Genomic DNA, 22515 nt, shown 5'->3' on the forward strand with positions numbered 1-22515 from the left:
TACCCTTAATGAATAATTAGATTTATTAATATATAATTCTATATAACTATAATAATCAATCAATTAACCACAAATAAAATAAAAACGTGTTTAAAATAATATATTCATGTTTATCCTTAATGACTACTCAAAAAGAAGAAATTAAACCAATGATAAAATATTTTATTAGTATACATTAGTTTAATTGGTTGGATGCAATACATTCATATAGTATAATAAATTAATGATTTTTTCACGCACTGAAATATAATAGAAAGAGATTTCATGATTTTCGTAAATTTTTACTAAAATCAAAAACCATTATAACGATCATGTATGCATGTATCACTGATTGTTTTTAAAATAATTATATCTTAGTACCTATTTTCTTTTACAAAATTTTAAAGTATATAAAATAGTAAAATAAGCATGCCACAAAATATCATTATTCCAATTAATTTTTTAGCTTTTTATTATATATTTTTATTTATGTTTTACTTTTATTTTGATTTTGTGTTTTTTGAAATTTTAAAAAAGGTTTACCTCTATATTTTATTTATTTGCGTGTAATTTTTGTATATGGTTATGTTCTCATATTTTAAGAAGATGAAGATGAAGCAAAATCTGATAAAAAGAGTTGAACAAAATTAAGTGATTAACAAAACCAAAAACAACTTATGAGTGTGGTCTTTAAACTTATAACATATATCTAATATTTTGTAGAAAAAGTTAAGTTTGCATCTGCGGGAAAAACCCCTAATTAAGTTATATATATTCTCGTGTTTGGAACTTATATGGTATACTATTATATATATATTATTACTATCAATAATATAATAGTATAGATTAAGTTACATATACTATATATTATCATATATTATGTAATTATCCTATTTATCATATAGTATGTAATTATCTTTTTAACTACAGTAAAAACTCTATAAATTAATAAATACGTTAAATTAATAATTTTTTCGATTCCGAATTGAGCATGTTCAAAATATAATACAAATAAATAAATTAGTAATATTTAATTAATATATCTAATACAAAATCAAAAATGCTTCTTACTTTAAAAAATATATATATTCTAAAAATAGAAAAATCTAAAATAGAAACTTTTTGTAAATTAATGACTCTACCAATTAATAAAACTTTATATCAATAACTCTACAAATGTATTAATTTTTAATTGTAAGTCAGTTACTTTGGTATTCAATAAGAGCTTTATTAATGATAATAAACAAGGAAACAACATATATACACAAATTAAAGGTTTGTGTAACCAAATTGTGGAAGATGTGAAGAGCGAAAAGTTAAAAAAAAATTTATACAAATTTTAATTCTCAAACTAACATTCTAAAAGAGATGTCTCTCATCAAATATTTTTTTTTATGATAGGCCAGTCTGGAACACATCTTTTCTCAAAGGCATTCTTCTGTCTTACTATGCATTTAAGAAATATTGAGTTCACGAAGACATGGATTTGCTATTATAAACATCATCATATTAGATTTCCCTTATTTTTAATTTATTTTTATAAAATTGTAACTATTGTATAAAACTAAATAATGAAAAGTAGAATGCTTATATCTAGAAAAAATATTAAACAAAAATATAAATCGGTATTAGTTAAAATTTAATTGACCATTTCCTTATTCATATATAAGATAGTCTTATTACATTTTTAAATATCTATATATTTTTGTAGAGTTAAAAGAAAGAAAATAGATTCTGAATTTTCAAGTTTTTCATAATAAAAATATTTTTTGTATTTTGTGAAAACTTTTTTCATGTATAAAATGTTTAAATTTTAATTTATTCTAAAATTTTCGAATACATGAACAATTATTCATCTTAAATTTTTTGATTGATTTATTTTCTTTTGTCAATAATCGACCGTAAGATGATTATTACGCAAACTTAAAAATTAAAAATTAATCTAAATTTTATTTGTTTAGATAAATGATTAAAGTTAATAATAAAAATTATCCAAAAGCATAAAATATATTTTAAGTTAAAAAGATAAAATTTATATGATTAGGTAAATGATTAAAGTAATAATAAAAATAATACAAAACTTAAAAATATATTTTAACTTAAAAAATATAATTAATATATATATTGTGCTGTTATTTGAAAATTATCTTTTGATAAAAACTAAAAAAAAATTAAAAAAAGAAAAAACTATAACTAAATATCAATCATGTAAAATTATTAATTTTATATATGAAAAGAGAATATCATGTGATTTTAAGATTTATTTATTAATAATAAACATAGTGTACAAAGATACTTTCAAAATATTTAGAATACATAAAATTTTTGAAATGAAAATATAAACAATAAGTTATCATTATAGTATTTTAGTTAGTAATGCATGTATTAATAAAAAAACTATAAAATGATTATGTCTGCATACGCGGGCAGAACACCTAGTTTTAAATATTTAGATAAAAGTATTATGTAAATTTTTTTAGGTAATTCGGTTTACGAATAGTGTTATTTTAATATTTGATTATTTAAAAATTAAATCTAATTATATAAACTATTTTATAGAAATTTGGGTACTCATTATGTTCTCGGTTAGGTTATAACTTTTTAGTTCTAGAAATATAAGATTATTTGGATCATTCATAGTATCTGAAGCTGATTACTTCCGGATAAATGTGCCCTTACTTGGAACAATTTTGAATACAAAATCCATATTCTACATTGGCAGACCAAAATACGAGAGAAATTTATTCATTTGTATATTACATAACACAACAACAAAGCAAACATTTTTAAACGTTTGTTACAAGCTCTATCAAAGTCCAAGACTTTGAAGATTATTCAATCATTTATACTGAAAACTCAAAAAAAAAAACAGTGGGAACAACAGGGAGAGAGATGATGATGGGAAAACTTTTGAGTCACACACGGGAGCTTTTATCTTGTTTCTAAACTGGGCCTGTTGTTTGAATTTCAGGCGCAGTATCCCTGCACAGACAGAACAGTAGTGAGTGTGCAACAAACAAAGATTTTATATTTATCTTTTTCTTGTTTAAGTTTATACTTACTTGCGAGTCTGATCCTCCTTTGAAGATGAAGCTTCTTCTGTCTTCTCCGTTCCTATCTTCAGCTCCTCAAGTGTAGCTGTAAATCTCGGACACTTGTCGTTTGTGTATTTCTCCAGACTCCGAAACTTAACTCCATCCGACGATAAAACAGGCAAATCAAGAAGGTATAGCTTCCGAAGATTCGGCAGCTCTCCTGCTTTTTCTACATCAAACAGTTTCTTCAGCTGATCACAAAACTTCACACGTAGAACCTCAAGGTTTTCAGGAACCTGAGAGGCTCCCTGGAAGAGCGTCTCGATGTTTCGACAACAATCTATGCTTAGCTTCTTAAGGTTCTTGAAGACGGCGGATCCTCCATTACCTCCACTGTCTAGTCTTTTGAGCAACGGAAGATTCGAGACCCAAAGAATCTCCAACGACGACGGCGATGACGACACGAAGAGATTCTCCATCTTCTTGCACCTCTCTACCCAACAACCCTTCACGGAACTCATTTTAAACTTGTCGAGGATTAAAGATACGTTCTCCATTTCATTATCTGAAACAGAGACATACTCTGCTTTGGACATATCATCGTCCACTGGTCTGTTAGTGTCAAAGATCTGGACACCCTTAGGAACTTCAGGGTCAAGAACTCTGTATCTATCTCCGTGATGAACAATCTTCTCTCTTTCTTCTCCCGTCTTGTCTGCTAAGCCAGGGAAGCTAGATCCCTCTGGATCCTTTTCGAGTTTCTCCTTTATCTTCCCCCACTCGTCGTCCTCTAAAAACTTCGAATCCGAGAGAACAATGCGTTTGGAAGAACAGAGGATGCTCTGTTTCGGCAACTCCCGAAACGTCTTGACCTTAGTCCCAGAGAGATTCGCCTCGCAAAGGTAAGACATATTCTCGAACGATCCTTCGATTTTCTTCAGCTCGCCGCACCCGGAAACATCCAAGATCTCAAGATGGATCATCTTCTCAAGATTTGGAAGAGCCTCCAGCTTGGAACAGTTTCTTATCACGAGCTCTTTGACGTTAGCTAGCTCCGACATTCCTTTAGGCAGCTCGCTTAGAGCCGTACCCGAAAGATTCACTTTGTGTAAGTAAGACATCTTCTCAAAGGTACCGTCGATTTTAGCCAGCTTGTCGCAGCCGGAAACATCGAAAACCTCAAGGTGTGTTAGCTTCTCGATGCTCGGAAGCTCTTTCATCGCGGAGCAGTTCCTTATCAGAAGCTGGTTGAGATGGACGTCGTCGTTGATCGTGTCCGCTAGCTCCGGAAGAGCAGTCTCGGAGATATTAAGGATTCTAAGCTCATCCTTCTCCTCCAAACACACTTCGAGCATCTCCACCAGCTTCTTGGCGCCAGAGACGTCAAGAACCTGGAGTTTAGTCAAGGGCTTAAGCTGCGGCAGCCTCTTGAGCTCTGTACAGTTTCGCACCAAGAGCCGTGTCAAGGCCGGCATGGTGCTGAACTCTTTGGTGTGAAAGATTGGTAGGCGGATGATCTGAGTCCCTGAGAAGTCCAAGTGTTCTAGCTTTTGGAGATGAGCGAAGTTCTTGTTCTTGCCTTTGTAGTCTTTCCAGTCTTTAACCCTGTCGAAGTAAGACTTGAGAGCTCTAGCTCCGCGGATGTCGATGACTTCCAGCTCCTTTGTCGCCACATTGAAGTTGGGAAGATCTTGTAGATTAGGACAGTCTCTTAGTATGAAGCAACGGAGCATTTTTAGGTTTTCGATCGTGGAAGGCGAGGATTCGATCGAAAGCCCGGAGAGGTTAAGGCTTTGAAGCTTAGTGATGTTCTTGAATAAATCATCAGATATCTTATTCAGATAACTTGCACCGGAGACTTCAAGAACCTGTAGGTTTTCAAGAACCTTGAACTCGTCGATGTTCTTGATCAGATCGCAGTCTCTGATCACTAGTACTCGGAGTTTCTTTAGTTTGGATAGAGACTGAACAAGATCTTGGAACGTTGGATCAAAGAGGACAACAACTTCAAGATCTTGCATCTCTTTTCTTTCAAAGAACGTGTTAGGAACCTCTCTGCGTAGACGGTTTCCGCTAACGATAAGCGTTGTGATCTTATCTTCCTTAGATTGAATTGTCCTGATCATGTCGTCGATTAAGATGATTCTCCCAAGACCTTTCGCCTTGTCTCCACCGTAAACTCTGTTGAAACCAAGACAAGATCTTCCAAAGAATCCACAGTCTTCAAGATCTAACAGATATCTCATAGATACCTCTGGAACCACCATGTTGTCTTCTTGCATCTTCAAGATTCCTCTGTTCATAAACTCCATCAAAATGCTGTGTCCTTCCTGGTAAGCCTTCTCAACCGACTTAACCGGATCGAAGTACCCTTCAAGCATCCAGTGCACGATTAGGTCTCGGTAGTAAGCGCATCCGGAGTACTTGTAGAAGTCTAGAACGTGCCAAAGGCAAGCGATGACCGGTCTTTGGATCTTTTTCTCGGGCTTTAACAGCTCGTAGCTTAGACGCAAGACCGGATTGTAGCGGCTGCGGTCTACTGCGTTCTTGGAAGCAGCAGCTGGCTCTAGTGACTTGGGGGATAATATCAATTCTTTGAAGATTTTCCTCTGTTGTGCAGACAGAGTCTTGATGCTGTTTAACGTCTTGGTCAAGACAACAATCGCAGCGGGTAAGCCCTGGCTCTTACTTGCGATGCAAGACATCAAAGTAGGTTCTGTGATCTCTCCGCTTTCGCAAAGGCTCTTCAGGAATACAGGCCAGTCTTTAGAATCGCTGAGTAGTTCCTGTGACTCTTTTTCCGTAAGCGGTTCGACTTTGATCGTTGTCTTTGACTCTTCCTCTTGTATCTCACCTCTTCTTGTGACTAGAATCTTTAGAGTTTTGTCTTTCGGAGCATCTTCAAGAAACTGTCGGAGGTTTAGGTCTTTCATTACATTGTCCTCAGTTGTCATGCTTCCTTCATCATCCAGAATCAGCAGAAGATTCTTCTTCTTTGTTTTGATGATCTCGTTTGATATGTTCTTCTTCAAGGTTTCTACTAAATCATCAACTTTGGTTTCAACTTTAGTTTGACTTGCGCCTTCTTCGTACTCGAAAAACAAGGATAGCTGAGCAGCTATATTCTCGTAAAGTGTCTTGTCGTCTCCAATCTTCTTGTTCAGATGTAACCAGAGGACACTGTAAGATGAAGAGGCTGCTTCCGTTACACGTTTGCTGACTTGTTTTGCAAGCCACGTCTTCCCTATACCAGCTTCACCAACGAGGACAGTTCTTGAAGGGACACCGTCTTTTCCCAATAATTCCATTATCTTGTTGATCGTCTCGTCTCTGCTGATCAGATCTTTTTTCTCTTTGTTCTCCATTTCTGGAAAAGAGAGATTAAAAAAAAAAACCTTTTTACAAAAAAAAAAAAAAGATAAATAAAAGGGCAAATCTCCAAAATAGCACATTTCTAAGTTTATATCACAAAAATAACACTCAAAAACTAAAATGACCAAAATAGCACATTTCTAAGTTTATCCTTTGAAAATTTTAATTTTTTTATTTTTTCAAAATTTGAAATCTTATCCCCAAAACCTCATTTCTCAACTCTAAACCCTAAACCCTAAACTCTAAACCATAAACCCTAAACCCTAAACTCTAAACCCTAAACCCTAAACCCTAAACCCTAAAATCTAAATTCTAAACCCTAAACCCTAAACCCTAAACCCTAAACCCTAAATTGTAAACCCCACCCTTTAACTCTAAACCCTAAATTTGTGACTTTTGATAAAACATTAAGTGCTATTTTTGTAACTTTTGACCTTGAGTGCTAGTTTGGGAACATAAACTTGATTTAGTGCTATTTTTGTCTTTTTCTCTAAATAAAACTCTAGGTTAGAGCTTTTTTTTTAGTAGAAAGAAATTATATTGATCCCAAAAAAAAACACTGAGATCATTGTTACTATTATAGTAACCCTAATTTTGAAACTAATGTATTTTATGTTTTTATCCCAGCTTCATAAAGTTGATCAAGATCATTATTAAAATAAATGTAAACAAATACAGCCCCCACAATACCTATATCAAATAACCAGAGGAAAGAAATGTTTTAAAATCAAAAGAAAGTTTTTTTTTGTAAACTTAAAGGATTAAACCCGGGTCTATTAAAGACACAGACCTAACCCCCGGGTGGAGGTACAGTCCACGGATAGATCCTCTCCTGGGCATTCAAATGAGCCGAAAGGAATAGCCCATATCCGTGTGGCCAGCGGGGTTCGAACCAGGGTTTGGCGTATTGGGTTTATTCCCTCTAGCGCCACTGGACTACCACCACTGGTTATTTTAAAAGAAAGTTGCATTCCAGTAAACCAAAACATAGAAAAATACGAACCTTAGTTGTTCAGAGCGAGTGATGATCAGATTGTTTTCCTTTGCTTTTAGGTTCTCTCTTATTTTGTTATACTTGGTTTGGTTGATTGATTAACGTATTTATACAACTCAATCTCTAATTACTTGCATGTCAAGCTACCTTGGTTTTTTTAAAAAATCAAATAACTGTTCTTTTCAGTTTAGGTTATATTCTGTTGGAAACAATAACGCCAAGTATTATATTCTTCTTTAGTTTTCACTCGTACTGTTTTAGAGGATAACATTTTATATTCGGTGTGTGCAGTTAACTCGTTGGCTTTTGGAATTGTCTACTACACAAGCAAACGCTTTTCTTCTCTTTTTACAGAAAAAAGTACATGCTAAACACATGTATAGCTCTGCTTGTGTGTGGTGGATCATGTGTGTGGTAAACATGTAAAGACAAAGGTAAGGGTGTAAAATGTTTAACTTAAGAATATTGGGGAAGAATCTACAACTTCACTTAAGCTCAAAGGAAATTAATATTCTATCACAGTACTGATTGATTCATTACTTCCTCCAGTAATGGAAGTGTATTAAGTTACCAGTATTCTTTGGATTCGAGATCGAATTTAGTGACTGAAAGATGCAATAAAACTATATAATATACGATCATTACATAAGACTATATGTATAATATTAGAACAGTATGATTATCTCTGCACATGTAATCTCAGCATTGTTTTACCAGCCTAGTTAAGGTTTTGAATTAGAGTTAGATTCATTGTAAAAATGTTTTGAATCAAATAAACTAACATTCATTCAAAAAACACAAAATTTAAGATCATTATATTTATTATAGTCCAGTGATTGTAATAGAAAAACAAAAGACATGGATATAATTGTTAGAGAACCATTACACATTATCTTAGAACTGTCAGACATGTGTGTTGTAACTCTTTATAACATTTTTTTATTGTCAAATACCAGCAGAGGTTTACACATTATCTTAGAACTGTCAGACATGTGTGTTGTAACTCTTTATTACATTTTTTTTATTGTCAAATACCAGCAGAGGTTTACACTTTTACGAGTTACAAGTACACAACAGTTTCTAGGAAAAAAAAAAAAACTTGAAATACAGTAGTAATCTTGAAATGTGTCCTTAGGCTAGAGAGTAAATACGCAGTAGATTACATCCTTGCTTTACAAGTTTGTCTACATGTCCTTGTCTTCATCATTTTTGAGAGGCTCAATCTGCGCCAGCATTTGAGCAGCCCAAGGAACACCACCAGACTTATCCATAAGCTCCTTTTTGTATCTCCCTGGATACCTCGGGTTCACTACCCATTTTGTTGGCCTACCATCTTTACCTATCACGTGTTTTTCAACGGCATCTTTCATTGGTACTCCAGCTGCATCTTTCACGACTTCTCCATTTTCATCTTTCATGGGCTCTCCAAATGCATCTTTGTAGATCTCCCACACGCTCTCTACGTCTGACCTCGGGAACAAACGCTGCACGTTCTCGTCTTCTCCGACTATCTTCTTGGCCAGGCCCTCGTCTCTGCTTGTCACAATCACTCTCCCACCAGACCCTTTAGGAAACCCACAAGAAAGATGCGTTTTCTCCTGTGGTGTCTCCTCACCATCCAGCCTCTGACTCCACTCGTTATCCTCCCAGACATCGTCCAGCACGACCAGATACTTCTTACCAAACAGATTCGAGTTAAGAGCATTCAGTAACCTAAAGAGCTCCTTCTCTTCAACCCTTTCTTCGTCTCTTCTCCGTTCTTCAGCGTTTTTCCTCTTCTCTTCGTCTGCTTCTGTTCTGATGCTGTCAAGCGCCTCATCTTCAACTCCAAGCGATCTCAAGATCCTCTTCAGCACAGCTACCTTCTGATCTCCTTCACCTTCTTTAGTTTCTTCGCTGTACATGGACACCCATATCCTCGGGAGATAAGCTTCTTTCACGTCTTTGTCGTTGAACACATCCTGACACAAGGTCGTTTTCCCGACTCCGAACTTCCCCACGATCGCTAGCGTCTTGAACTCTTCGGATCCCTTTCCCTTCAGCAAGAAGTTCTTCAAGAACAAGGACTCGTTTACGAAACCACGAATAGGTTTATCCGGAAGGTCAGGTCTCGTCTCCACTCGGCTCGTCTTAGATCGCCTTACTTTACTGGTGTCGGGAGTTGCTGATGATGAACCACCGTTTGTAGACGACTTGTTTTTACCCTTAGAGGAAGATTCACTCGGTTTTTCATTAAGCCATGAACCATACTTTATACCGAACGAAGACCCAATTAAAAAGAGCCTCTGATCAATATCAGGCGGAGACTCCTTATCGTCGACATCCTTAACCATTTCTTGTGTTTCAGGTAAGAGAGGCTAAAACGGGATGTTTGTAGGTTTCAAAGTGCAGCTTTCAATTTTTGTGGACACAGATATATATATATAGACACGTAAAATTGTTTTAGGTAACGTGTTTCACAAGTATCCTTTTCTGCAAATTCTTTATCCTCAGAAGCAACGAATAAAGGAAACTAGACTTGTGAAAAGAAAAATTAAAAAGAAAGAAAAGATTAGCTACACACTTCTGGTCTTTTTCTTCTTTTGTGAAACACGTTTGACTAACCTGAACGAACCGTCCATGAATGCTACTGTCAAATCCCAATGCAACTTTTACATCGACTCAGACACAAGTGCATGCTTCAGGTTTTGTTTCATATTTTTATCTCCAGACAAAGACAGGAACGCAGGTTCTTATTTGTCCACCTACGTAGTAAATGTTGTTACAGTCACACATGCCAACGAAAGCAATGTTGGAATGAAAATTTTTATAAAGATGGAGAAAGTGTTTAAGTGTTTGAAGAGAAAGAAATTTTGTGAAGAAGAAAGTTTTTATAATTTAGAAGATGATTCTTATTACTTAGATGATTCTTACAAACTTGGATACTTCTTGATGATACAAAATGAAAGGGGAGTGGAGGTATTTATAGTCTCCAAAATATAAAATATCTCAAATATTTTAATCTTAAATCTAGATAATTCTAACATAATATCTAGATTTTTTATTCTAATTATCTAGATTTTTCTATAACAATATCTAGATTTTTTTAACTTAAGGAGGTGGAAGATTATTCTAGAATTTGGGTTAAAGTTTTGGATCAACACATAATTAGCCCAATAATGCTTAACCCAAATCAAGTTTACTTTTCAACACCCCCTCTTAAACTTGATTTGGTTACTCCGAGTAAGCTCCTCATCTTGATAAAGTCTTCTCGCTTGAGTGGCTTGGTGAAGATATCAGCTACTTGATCATTTGTCTTCACATACTCTAACTGCACATCCATCTTGGTAACACATTCTCTAATGTAGTGATAACGAGTATCGATGTGCTTACTCCGATCATAGAAGACTGGATTCTTCGCCAATGCTATCGCCGACCTGTTATCCACAAAGATCTTTGTTGGCTCCTCTTGTGGTAGGTTCAACTCCTTTAGCAAGTTTCGTAACCAAATAGCATGGCAAACACATGAAGTAGCTGCCACATACTCCGTTTCACAAGTAGAAAGAGTGACAATTGGTTGCTTCTTTGACATCCATGTGAAAGCGGTTTCTCCAATAAAAAAATACGAAGCCACTTGTGCTTTTCTGGTCATCTACATCTCCACCCCAATCGCTATCGCTATATCCAACAAGCTTGTAATCGTCAGAAATAGAGTAATACAAGCCAAAGTTGATTGCACCTTTGATATAGCGTAGGATCCTCTTGGCTGCCTTGAAATGAGTTGTTGTTGGATGCTCCATGTATCGACTCACAACTCCAACTGCGTGTAGGATGTCGGGCCTTGTGCACGTTAGATATCGTAAGCTTCCAACCAAACTCTTAAAGAGTGTTGGATCCACACTCTCTCCTTCTTCTTCCTTTGATAACTTGACTCCACATTCCATTGGCGTGCAAACTGGATTTAAGTCATCCATCTTGAACTTCTTAAGCACCTCTTTAGCATAGCCTTCTTGAGTAATGAAGATTCTATTTTCTTCTTGCTTTACTTCAATGCCAAGGTAGTATGACATCAATCCAATGTCGGTCATCTCGAACTCCTTTGTCATCTCCATCTTGAAATCTTCAAACATAATCGGATTGTTGCCAGTGAATATCAAGTCATCAACATATAAGCATGCAATCAATATATCATTGTTTTGAGTTTTGATATAAAGTGCATGCTCATATGGACACTTGATGAAGCATTTCTCCTTGAAGTACTTATCAATCCGAGCGTTCCATGCTCCTGGTGCTTGCTTTAATCCATAAAGCGCCTTCTTCAGCCTTAAGACTTTGTCTTCTTCTCCTTTAACTATGTAGCCTTGTGGTTGCTCAATGTAAACTTCTTCCTCAAGGTCTCCATTTAAGAAGGCTGATTTGACATCCATTTGATGTATCCTCCAACTCTTTTGGGCTGCCAATGAAATGATTAGTCTAACCATTTCTAAGCGAGCAACTGGAGCAAATACCTCATCATAGTTGATCCCGGCTCTTTGACTATAGCTCTTTGACTATAGCCTTTTGCCACCAATCTTGCCTTGTACCTTTCAACTTCTCCTTTAGAGTTCTTCTTTGCCTTGTACACCCACTTCACACCAAATGCCTTGTGTCCATTTGGAAGTGAAGCTAACTCCCATGTATCATTCTTTTGAATCGACTTGATTTCCTCATCTATTGCACTTCTCCATGACTTCTTTTCTTGGCCTTCTTCAAAGTTCATAGACTCGCAATCCGCAAATAGACAAAATAGAGTAAGATTGTCTTGATTTTTGGTTATCTCGTAGATGTCTTGTAGACTTCTAAAACGTGGAGTCCTTTCACTTGAGCTTTCATCTCCTTGAGAACTTGTTATTGGTGAAGTTGGTGGTATAGCTGGCTCTTCTCTCGGTTGCTCCACATTCTCTTCTTCAAAGGATGAAAAGAAGTTGTAGTCTTCATTATTTGATCTCCAATCCCATTCTCCTTCTTCATCAAAGATGACATTCCGACTAATGATTGTCTTCTTTGTTTCAGGATTGTAGAGCTTGTAGCCTTTGGAGTTAGCGTCATACCCAATGAAGATGTACTTCTCACTTTTATCATCTAGTTTGCTCCGCTTCTCGTCTGGAACATGAGCGTGAGCAATGCTTCCAAAGACTCTTAGGTGTGAGACTCCAGGCTTCCTTCCGCTCCAAGCTTCTTGTGGTGTCTTTTCTAAAACACTCTTTGTTGGAGAACGGTTTGATATATAAACTGCACAAACAACTGCTTCTGCCCACAACTCCTTTGGTAGCTTCTTACTCTTGAGCATGCTTCTTGTCATCTCAAGTATTGTCCTATTCTTTCTTTCCGCTACTCCATTTTGTTGAGGGGTTCTTGGCACCGTCAACTGTCTTCGAATGCCATTATCTTCACAATACTTCAGAAACTCCTTGGACATGAATTCTCCTCCTCGATCTGATCTCATGGACTTGATCTTAAGACCACTTTCCTTCTCAATATGGGCTTTGAACTTTTTGAAATTTTCAAACACTTCTGATTTTTGTTTCAAAAAGTAAACCCATGTTTTTCTTGAAAAGTCATCAATAAAGAGAAGGAAGTAGTTACTCTTACCAAGTGAACTTGGTTTGATTGGACCACATACATCTGTATGTATGAGTTCTAGTGGCTTTCTTGCTCTTGTCTCCGACTCCTTTGGAAAACTTATCTTGAATTGCTTTCCAAGTAAGCAACCTTCACACACTTGATTTGGATGATTGATGCAAGGTAATCCTTTCACCATTTCTTTTTTGGAAAGTAGCTCTAAGCCTCCAAAGTTGAGATGCTCAAATCGAAGATGCCAAAGCCAAGATTCCTCCTTGTAGCACATCTTGAGACATCGTGCAATGTCATTTTGAATGTTTAAGACAAACATTCTATTGCTTGACATTGGCACCTTTGTGATGAGATTATATGCATTATCTCTTAAAGAAAAGCTATTATCTTTTAGTCGAATGTCATAACCTTTCTCTAAGAGTTGTCCTAGGCTCAAGATGTTGGTCTTCATGCTTGGAATGTAGTAAACGTTGGAAATGAATTGATGATCTCCATTCTTCAGGCGGATGAGAATATTTCCTTTACCTTTCACTTCCATCTTCGATTCATCTCCTAAAGCCACATCAGTTTTCACCGATTCATCAAGCTCCACGAACATGCTTTTATTTCCACACATGTGGTTGCTTGCACCACTATCAAGGTACCACTTGTGAACCTCATTTGGTTCATCTTTCTTGTAAGCCATCAATAGCATATCTTCTTCTTTACTCCTTTTTTCAACATAGTTGGACTTCTCTTCAACTCTATTGTTGTTTGGAGTTTTGCACTCAGAAGCATAATGTCCAAATTTTCCACAGCTATAGCATTTGATGCTTGATTTATCGTACCTTGATTTTGGGTTTCCTCTTCCACGACCTCTTGATGAATTTTCTCCTCTTTGGTTGAAGTTGTCTTCATATGGTCTCCAACCTCGTCCATTTACACCACAACCTCGTCCTCGGAAATGACCGCCACCACGTCTTAGATTGCTTTGGCCACTTTCTTCCTTGTGATCAATTCTCATCTTGAGAACTTGCTCCACAATATCTTCTTTCTTCTTCTTCTTTTCTTCATAAGTTTGTAGTGATCCAAGAAGTTGCTCCATTGTCATAGTCTCCAAGTCTTTTGTCTCTTCAATCACGGTAACAATGTGTTCAAATTTCGAATCCAATGATCTAAGAACTTTCTCCATGATTCTTACATCATCTAACTTCTCACCATTTCTTTTTAGGTTATTAGTAACCGTCAAGACTCTTGAGAAGTAATCTGAGATGAGTTCTCCTTCCTTCATTTGTAATGCTTCAAATTCTCCTCTTAGAGTTTGAAGACGTACTTTCTTAACTTGTTCCGCTCCCTTGTATGATGTCTGAAGCTTCTCCCATGCTTCTTTGGATGTCTTTGCTCCAGCAACCTTCTCAAATGTATCTTCATCTAATCCTTGATAGATTAGACAGAGAGCCTTCTTGTCTCTCTTCTTTGAATCCCTCAAACCATCCTTTTGAGTTTGAGATAGACCACCATCATTCTCCGGTTCATTGAAGCCTTTCTCGACTATCTCTCACACATCATGTGCTCCTAGGATAGCCATCAGCCTAAGACTCCAATTGTCATAGTTGCTCTTAGTGAGCAATGGAATTTGGAAGGGAACACCATTGTTTGCCATCTTCAAAAGGAACTTGTAGCTCTGATACCACTTTGTTGGAATGAAAAATTTTATAAAGATGGAGAAAGTGTTTAAGTGTTTAAAGAGAAAGAAGTTTTGTGAAGAAGAAAGTTTTTATAATTTAGAAGATGATTCTTATTACTTAGATGATTCTTACAAACTTGGATACTTCTTGATGATACAAAATGAAAGGGGAGTGGAGGTATTTATAGTTTCCAAAATACAAAATATCTCAAATATTTTAATCTTAAATCTAGATAATTCTAACATAATATCTAGATTTTTTATTCTAATTATCTAAATTTTTCTATAACAATATCTAGATTTTTTTAACTTAAGGAAGTGGAAGATTATTCTAGAATTTGGGTTAAAGTTTTAGATCAACACATGATTAGCCCAATAATGCTTAACCCAAATCAAATTTACTTTTCAACAAGCAACTATCCACATCTCACAGACTTGTCTCTGCAACCCCAACAAACTGAGGCATAACACCCCCTTTTCTAGTCGCTTCTACAGCTGAAAATTTGAAAAAATGAAAAAGAAGTTGATTGCTTCTAAACTAAATGGCAAGAAACAAGAAAGTTCATTAAAAAGATATTGAAAATTAAATTATATATGAAACTAGAAGAACTGGGAATAAGTTAAAGATGGTTTTTTTCAAGAATAGACAAAGATGTTAAAGACAACAAGACCAGAAAACCGATCTGTTAAACAAGACAAGAAGTGGTGGTTCTGTCAATAAAGAGTCTGCTTCTAGAATCTTCCTTAGTGGTCCTGAACTGCTCTCCGAGTATCCAAAGTGAGCCATCAAAAGCCAAACCAAGTTGATCAGTTCACCACCTTTGTTGAGCTGAGCTGCATGTTGTTTGAGTTGCTGCATAGCAAAGCATCTCAACCCACACTTTGCTCACTACTTCCCACATCTTATCATTGCTCTTGTATCCTCTTAAGCTATTTTGCTAGCATGCACGCTTGGAAGAGCACAGACTTGCTACTATACTCTATAGCATTCTCGTTCATTTCCTCAACTGATTTATAGGAAGCTATAATTGCTTCACATGCAATCTTTGCGTCTCTTGAATCCGCAACATGCGTCCTCTGAAACAGCTTTTTAGCCTCTTGAAGGTTCTTCGCTTCTGCTCTTGCATCTCTGAATCTTACTCCGGCAACCGTTGACATCAGAGAAGGCTGCACGATCAGGAGGTACATCATGTAGTCAGAAAGCGTTTTGCTCAACTCTCTACATCTGTCTCAACAGGCTATATCCGTTTGGTGTAACATCTCACTGGCGATGTGAAAGAGGAAACTCATCTCAATACTTTCTTCAAAGACTAAAAAAAATTATGTTAAAAGTTTTTAATGAATAGGTCTAACAAACCTGTGCAGTAGATGTTTTAGAAGATTAGTATACTCTCTTTATCAGTTAATAATTTGTTGGGTTGGAAAGATGAGAAACATAATAATGTTTTCCTTTAGCAATAAGAAAAGGAAGATCAAGGTTTATAATGGACCACCAACGTCTTAGCGTATAAAACAATAACTAGATCTCAAATCAATTAACATTGGAGAAATCTCGAACTTAAACATTCAAAATAAAATTACAATTTAAATAAAAATAAAAAATCAATAATATATTTCTCACCAAGCATATAGTATACTATAAGAAAGAATCGAAAGTTGATACAAATATGCTGGGATAATAAAATGCTTTAAACACTTTTCTTGGATTTGAAGAAAGACAAAGAACCTATGGTTGTTGTTGTGACTTTGTTCTCAAGAAGCCTCCAGACAAAACAAAAGCTTTAAGCTTAAGCTTTTGATTTGTCCCTCTCTTTTTCTATTTTGTTTCTGAAGTTGAGTTAGATGAAAACCATAGCTTCTTTTGGCAAATCAAGAGCTTCTCACTCTCTGATTCAGACTCTGTTTTTTCCTTACGGCAACTCCATCTCAGTTCTTTAGCAACTGATGCAATGGTATCCGCGAAGTAGCTCGATTCTCGTATGATCGCATACCCGTTTGGACGCAAGATCCGATCCATTTCCAGCATTACATATTTCATCTCACACCTGCCCAAAACATGACCATTTCTTATGAGATCATCATTGAGTTTTCAAGAAGTTCAAGTTTGAGTTCTCTGTTCTGTCATTACCTTTGGTTTTCGGATGTAAACAGCCCATCGACGTGGAGAAGATCGTAAGTTCTCGGATATGTCGAGAAAGCTTCACACCTACGACACAACAGAACACGTTATGTATGCGAACTCAAAGTCATCTAGAAGTAGAAATAATAGGTTTTGATAGTTTTACCAGTCGTGGTATGTTCCAATCAATCCACGATCAAACACAACGGGAAGTGTATTTGCAGCATAGGAAGAGACAACGTTCATAACCCACAAAGGATCATCGACCAGAGCAGCAGCTAAACCACCATAAGCAGTGTTCATATCCATCACATTCCGGATCTTATCAGAGCCAACAGCTGGTAACAGCTTCTTGTAATGCTTAGCCCTCGTTTTCCATTTGCTATTGTCGCGCTTAAACAAGCCACCATTTCCTCCAGGAACATCAGAGATCCTTTCAGGAGTTGAGTGCAATCTCTCCGGCCACTTGGGAGTAGATTCCAAATCTGTCTTCTTAAGCTTAGGGCTTGGAACCACAACGCAAGGGCGTAACGGCGTGTACCAAGCAGAGTCTGGCTCCAGGCTATCGTCACATTTTGGCGGGTATGCATCAGGGTCGTTAGACAGCTTGTTGTAGCACATGTTGTCTGGAGATTTTTGCCACACTGCGATATCGTCTTTCTTGGCGTACAATTTAAAGCACATTGAGGATAACAGATCCTGCAGCTTCTCGTAATTTGATCTCTGCTCCTCAACGGTTGTGTCCCAACCTTTCCAACGGTTCTCGTAGTTTACTGGTGGACCAGATAAGACCCAGAAGCCACCAGGTCTTAGAATACGGTGAATCTCCAGAAGATAGACCCCACCTGAGAAAGAAGGAACGAGACATAAGTTTCAGTTTCAATATAGCTCTGCAATAAATCAAAAACAGTTAATTACCAAATTCAGTCCATGGAATAAGGCATCTTGAGCAGTGAGCCATATCGAATGAATTTGAAGGGAAAGGGAGACGTTGAGTTGAAATGATGCCGAGAATCGCAGGGATTCCACGTTCTAGAGCAAACTGGACTTGAGCTTCGTGATTATCTCTCGGGGCGAGTGACACCGTGAGGATACCACGGTCCAACAAGTCTCCTCCCCAGCTCGCAACCTTTAAAACAGAGCAAAATCTAGGAAGTTGAAGAAAGTAACCTCTAATATTAATATATATATTTTGCCAAGTTAGACTCAAGAAATGTATAAACTCACCCCACAACCAGTGTCAATGGCAGTTCGTATAGTACCATCTTTCATTTCAGGGATCAAATCTTGCATCAGATCGACGTAAGCACTAACTCCATTTGGAAACATTGTACCTCCACCCGGGAAAATGAACTTTTCACCCTCTTTCTTTAGCCAATGCTGGTTAGATTTCTGCTTGTTAATCCAATCATATGGTACATTCCTGGAATAAAGTCAATTCAAATTGCCAATTAACTTCAAATATTTGAGGACAAGAGAGACCTAGAGAAGCAAGCCAAACGAGAGATGGAGGTAAGTGGACAACATTTACCTGTACCAACATTCGTTTTTGCTCTTAGGCCATCTTATCGGTGGCTTATACCCATTAGGAGGAGGAACAAGACATTGCTTTCTATCAAACACAGGAGGACAATGGCGTTCCATGAAAGTAAGCCTGTGAGTGCCATACTTCTTCCATTTCTGCCACCATGCAAAAAATGAATTCAAAACATTAGCTATAGTCTTTTCACAGATTCAAGCACCAACGACTAAATAAAACTTAGAAAAAAAGAAAATCAAATATACCCTTGGATCCGTGCAGGGAGTGTAATCTTGGTAGTCACTGCTACACTCGGAGAAAGAAACAGATTTGACTTGAGGAGAGTTGTCAACATCTAATGAAGATCCAGTTTTCGCAACGTTACTAACTTGGACTATGTTCTTCCCATAGTAAAGTCCACCAAGATAGAACGAAAGCCCGCAGAGCAGAATCAGTAACACAGTCTTGGGCAAGACCTTCAATGAACCTTTCTCAGCTTTCTCGTACTTCTCATCCTTATACTTCATCGTCTTTGGACTTAAGTTAAAGATACAAACAGAATCCTTTCTCTAAGAAGATCAACAACACCTGCAAAATTTACAGCAAACTCTGCTCAGAAATGGTTTCGGGGTTAATATCAAGAACCAGTACCTGCAGTACTTGGGACAAACTCAAAGGTCAAATAACAGAATCATATCAAAGCATGACTAGACAAGGATATGAAAGAGAACCCTTTTTTCAGCTTGAATAAAAAAAACACAAATGATGGGTGGCAGTCACAGTTTGACAAATGAGAGAGTTGAGGAAACAAAAACGTAAGATCGAGATCTAAAAGGAACAACAATCTCTACAACATAATAGCCGACATGTAAAGATTGGTGCTTTAATGTTTCTCACATGGTGTTTGCAATCAAACTCGAAGGACAACAACTGGATCGATTTTTTTTTTTAAAAAAATATATAAAAAGATAATAAATGCAATACACATGAGATGAATTCTAAATTACGATAAAGTTAAAAACTGTTTCACTTTCGCATTTAAAAGTCTGCAAACATATCTGCACAAGAGAACATAATAAAAAAAAACAAAAGCTTGCAGAAGACAGCTAAAAAGCACACAAAAGGAGGACATTAGATTAGCATTTAACCATTACTTGGCAGAGACGGAAACTCATTTAATCTTTAACTTTATTAACATTTTGTGAAACCAATAATCGAAAACAAATAAATTAACAACGAATTACACTCACAAACACAAAATCGAAACTGAAAAGAATCTGGCGGAAGATTATTCAAAGTAGAAATACAAAATAAACAATGAATAGATTTTGCGGTTACGAACACACAGAGCAAACAACAAAAAAAAAAAAAACCTTAAGAAATGTTTAGATCTGGTTTTTACCAATAGTCGTCGAGCTACAATAATAGATAACAGTGAAGATCCATGAAGAAAACCAAAAAAAAAACGAATATAATTGATTGAGAGACGAAGGTGTAAGTTTGTACCCTAGATTAATCCTCCCCCTCTATTTCTGGATTCGGTGCTCGATTTAGGATTTTTTCCGATTCCAATGGTCTCCTCTCGAGTTTGAGGATTTTTCGGCGACCGAAGAGACTCTGATTCTCTCTCCCTCTCTCTCTCTCTCTCTCTCTTTTTTCGATTGCAGAGAAGCTAACGTTTACATATATAGCTTCTTCCTCTTCTCTCTTCTTCGTATGGATATTTTATGGCTGTTAATTTTAAAAAAAAAAATCAATTATTTTATTTTTTTATTTCGTTCACTCTCTCCGTCTCTCTCTCCTTTCATTTTCTTTCTTTTTCCTTCTTTTTAATTAATTCTGACTACTAATTTTAATTTCTCATTATTTCACTGTTGGTTTTTTTTTTGTTTTTATTTAATTATTGTATGTTGATGAAAGCAAATAACAAAATAATAGTCACATGTTGTTTGTTAATTATTGATGGAATCCTATTCTCTACCAAAATACTTTCCGGTGGATATCACATCACTAATTAATAATAGTATATCAAAAATGATAAGTATATGAGAACTCAAATCATTTGTATCAAACATATATAAAACATAGAATATAGTGAATATCTATTGCACAAAAAATATAGTGAATATCTTACGTGTCCAATATGAAAATGGTGAATACGAGTTTCTATAAAATGATAGATCCTCCTCGTCTGGGTAGATCGTCATTCCCGGAATTCTAGGTTTTATTTTGGAAACAGTATTCAAAATTGTTTCCCTTTTACTAAAGTCATAACAAACAATCGTATTTTAAAAAAATTCCAATTTAGATGATTTAGTTAAATAAATAAAATATGAAAATGGATCCCACCACCGACAAAAACTATTCACCGTTGGCGTCAGGGTTACGACTTTCTTCCATATATCCTTCCCAATTCCCATGCACAAACCCCATATAAGTCTCCTTTTTTGGTGAAATATATTTTATAAAAAAAAAACCTTTTAAATCATACTAAAATTCATACAAATTTAAGACAGACTAATCAAACTCGTAACATATATGAGTATAGTTTAAGATTTTCTTTTACCACTTCTTAAGTTTTGTTTCACAACCACTGGACATATAAAACGTTTGGATAAAGATTAGAACTACATGATTTCAAGGAACTACATGATTTCAAGCAAAAAGAAAAATTGTTGTCAAAAATAAGAAAATGTAGAAACATTGCGAGAAGTTTAATACTACTCCAGAGAAGGAGTATATTCGAAATTGATTAGTTAATTAATCGAAGCTGTTGGCGTGAGGCCGAGTTAGTCGGTGGGTTTGTCACTTGAGATAGATCCACGGCAACACTCAATTATTAAGTGTGGACTAATTAAATAAACCGCGTTTAAGTACACACTCTTTCTCCAATAGTATAGTGTACATATTTGACAAAAGGGGACTGGACTATAGTGTCATAATGTGTATAATATTCCATATCCTGCGGTTGATTATTTTAATTCAACGACGTCTGGTAAATAGTTTATTGGTCCACTAGCACCCACTAAAAGAATTACGGTGACTCTTTATCTTTTGTATTATGCGAAACACATGTTTAACTCAAGCTGAAACAAAATTATTTGATCAAAGTAAGAAGTCGATTTTGACTATAACCGTAGTTAACTTGTATTTTACTGTAAGTATAAATCTTAGCAAATGTTGGGACAAATGATCATAATTAGAAAAGCTGTCAAGTTATGAAACACTATAAATGTTCAACTTTTTGTGGCTGTATAGAGTAATATGCTTTCAAGTTTGTAAGAATCCGTCACACTAATAAACTCCCGTGCAGAAAAAAAAAGACTAATAAAACTCCCAAATGAATAGCAGTCATAGTCATGAATTGTTGATACTTGTATGTGTAGAAGCCGGAAAACCGGACCGATGTAAACGATATAATAAAAGCGAAGTTAAGGAAATAGACGAATATATAAAAACAAATACGAGGATGATAAGAAACCGTATTCGCAAATAGACATGGAGGCGAGATATGATCTCTTTCCTTAACTCAAAATATTCGCTCCGTTAGTGAGACGGGACTGTACGAATATAGAGTCCCAGGATACAACCATGGCAGACGAATCACGCCTCACTCGTGATCGCCCTATCGAACTATAAACTCTACGAAATACTCTCGCAATATAGACTTACGCAGAGGGATTTTTTGCTGTTGGATTTCGATCAGGGAAAAAAATTCTCAAATGAAGGAAGAGGAGAGACGATATTTTAAAGAGCCGGAGAAGACCCACTTCCCGCAACAGCTGCTGCACGTGGACGAGAATCTCGCGGAGATCGAGGGAAGTTGAATTCCGAAACTTCTTCCTCAAGACTCTCTCTTATCTCGTTTTAAATTTTCGAGAGGATAACATGCATGACGTTTTTTTATTTTTTAGACAAACTACTTGTCGTTTTAAATAAAATTGTATGCTGTTTTTTCCCGAAATAACAGGCAAAACGTTGAGCTTAACTTGGTCCAAAAAGAATAGTTCTTATCGGGCCAAAGGCCCTCCACCCAAGCCCAAGCCCAAGCCCAAGCCCAAGCCCACGCCCAGCCCAGCCCAGCCCAGCCGAGCCGGCCGGACGGCGGCGGCGGCGCGCGCGTGGGGAGCTCTCTCTTCCTCTGAGCTGTTTAACCTCTCATGTCATGAAGACATATATATACTCCTCAAAATCAACTCTCCCAACCAATGTGGGATGTTGTTAACTTCATTTCATTAA

General features: G+C 36.2%; 4 protein-coding genes across 6 annotated transcripts; all 4 read right to left on the minus strand.

Moving 5' to 3' along the window:
* Positions 1 to 2708: 2708 nt before the first annotated feature.
* LOC106423257 (putative disease resistance protein At4g19050) lies at positions 2709 to 7500 on the minus strand. Its single transcript, XM_013864038.3, has 3 exons — positions 7390 to 7500; positions 3042 to 6381; positions 2709 to 2961 (listed from the first exon to the last, which is right to left on the minus strand). The coding sequence occupies exons 2-3, from the start codon at positions 6377 to 6379 to the stop codon at positions 2922 to 2924; spliced, it is 3378 nt and encodes a 1125-aa protein (XP_013719492.2). The 5' UTR covers positions 6380 to 6381; positions 7390 to 7500; the 3' UTR covers positions 2709 to 2921.
* Positions 7501 to 8373: 873 nt separating this feature from the next.
* LOC106423201 (probable disease resistance protein At4g19060) lies at positions 8374 to 9869 on the minus strand. Its single transcript, XM_013863983.3, has one exon. It carries the CDS (start codon positions 9711 to 9713, stop codon positions 8565 to 8567), a length of 1149 nt encoding a protein of 382 aa, XP_013719437.1. The 5' UTR covers positions 9714 to 9869; the 3' UTR covers positions 8374 to 8564.
* A 5387-nt stretch (positions 9870 to 15256) lies between these two features.
* LOC106423231 lies at positions 15257 to 15957 on the minus strand. Its single transcript, XM_022693901.2, is given in 4 exon segments — positions 15257 to 15408; positions 15411 to 15486; positions 15488 to 15556; positions 15558 to 15957. Coding segments are annotated over 4 exon segments (600 nt in total). The 5' UTR covers positions 15929 to 15957; the 3' UTR covers positions 15257 to 15324.
* Positions 15958 to 16138: 181 nt separating this feature from the next.
* Positions 16139 to 20112, minus strand: LOC106423262 (probable methyltransferase PMT21). 3 transcript variants are annotated; one of them, XM_013864043.3, is made up of 8 exons: positions 19783 to 20112; positions 18543 to 18864; positions 18289 to 18437; positions 17985 to 18180; positions 17676 to 17886; positions 16924 to 17602; positions 16767 to 16844; positions 16139 to 16683 (listed from the first exon to the last, which is right to left on the minus strand). In XM_013864043.3, exons 2-8 carry the CDS (start codon positions 18801 to 18803, stop codon positions 16455 to 16457), a joined length of 1803 nt encoding a protein of 600 aa, XP_013719497.1. In that variant the 5' UTR covers positions 18804 to 18864; positions 19783 to 20112; the 3' UTR covers positions 16139 to 16454. The 3 variants fall into 3 exon arrangements, with proteins under 3 accessions (XP_013719497.1, XP_048601465.1, XP_048601466.1); XM_048745508.1 differs by lacking the exon at positions 19783 to 20112 and adding an exon at positions 19008 to 19170; XM_048745509.1 differs by lacking the exon at positions 16139 to 16683 and having other exon boundaries at positions 16821 to 17602; positions 19783 to 20024.
* Positions 20113 to 22515: the final 2403 nt, after the last annotated feature.

Source organism: Brassica napus, chromosome C1 (genome assembly GCF_020379485.1).
Source record: "Brassica napus cultivar Da-Ae chromosome C1, Da-Ae, whole genome shotgun sequence".
Classification (NCBI taxonomy): Eukaryota; Viridiplantae; Streptophyta; class Magnoliopsida; order Brassicales; family Brassicaceae; genus Brassica; species Brassica napus.

Excerpts from the sequence above, each read along its gene's own strand:
- LOC106423257 (XM_013864038.3), bottom strand. The coding sequence starts at position 6,379 with ATGGAGAACAAAGAGAAAAAAGATCTGATCAGCAGAGACGAGACGATC. Across the intron at positions 2,962-3,041 it reads AAGGAGGATCAGACTCGCAA|GGATACTGCGCCTGAAATTC; the intron begins GTAAGTATAAAC and ends CTGTCTGTGCAG.
- LOC106423201 (XM_013863983.3), bottom strand. The coding sequence starts at position 9,713 with ATGGTTAAGGATGTCGACGATAAGGAGTCTCCGCCTGATATTGATCAG.
- LOC106423262 (XM_013864043.3), bottom strand. The coding sequence starts at position 18,803 with ATGAAGTATAAGGATGAGAAGTACGAGAAAGCTGAGAAAGGTTCATTG. Across the intron at positions 18,438-18,542 it reads CTCCCTGCACGGATCCAAGG|AAATGGAAGAAGTATGGCAC; the intron begins GTATATTTGATT and ends GCATGGTGGCAG. Across the intron at positions 18,181-18,288 it reads AAAAACGAATGTTGGTACAG|GAATGTACCATATGATTGGA; the intron begins GTAAATGTTGTC and ends ACTTTATTCCAG.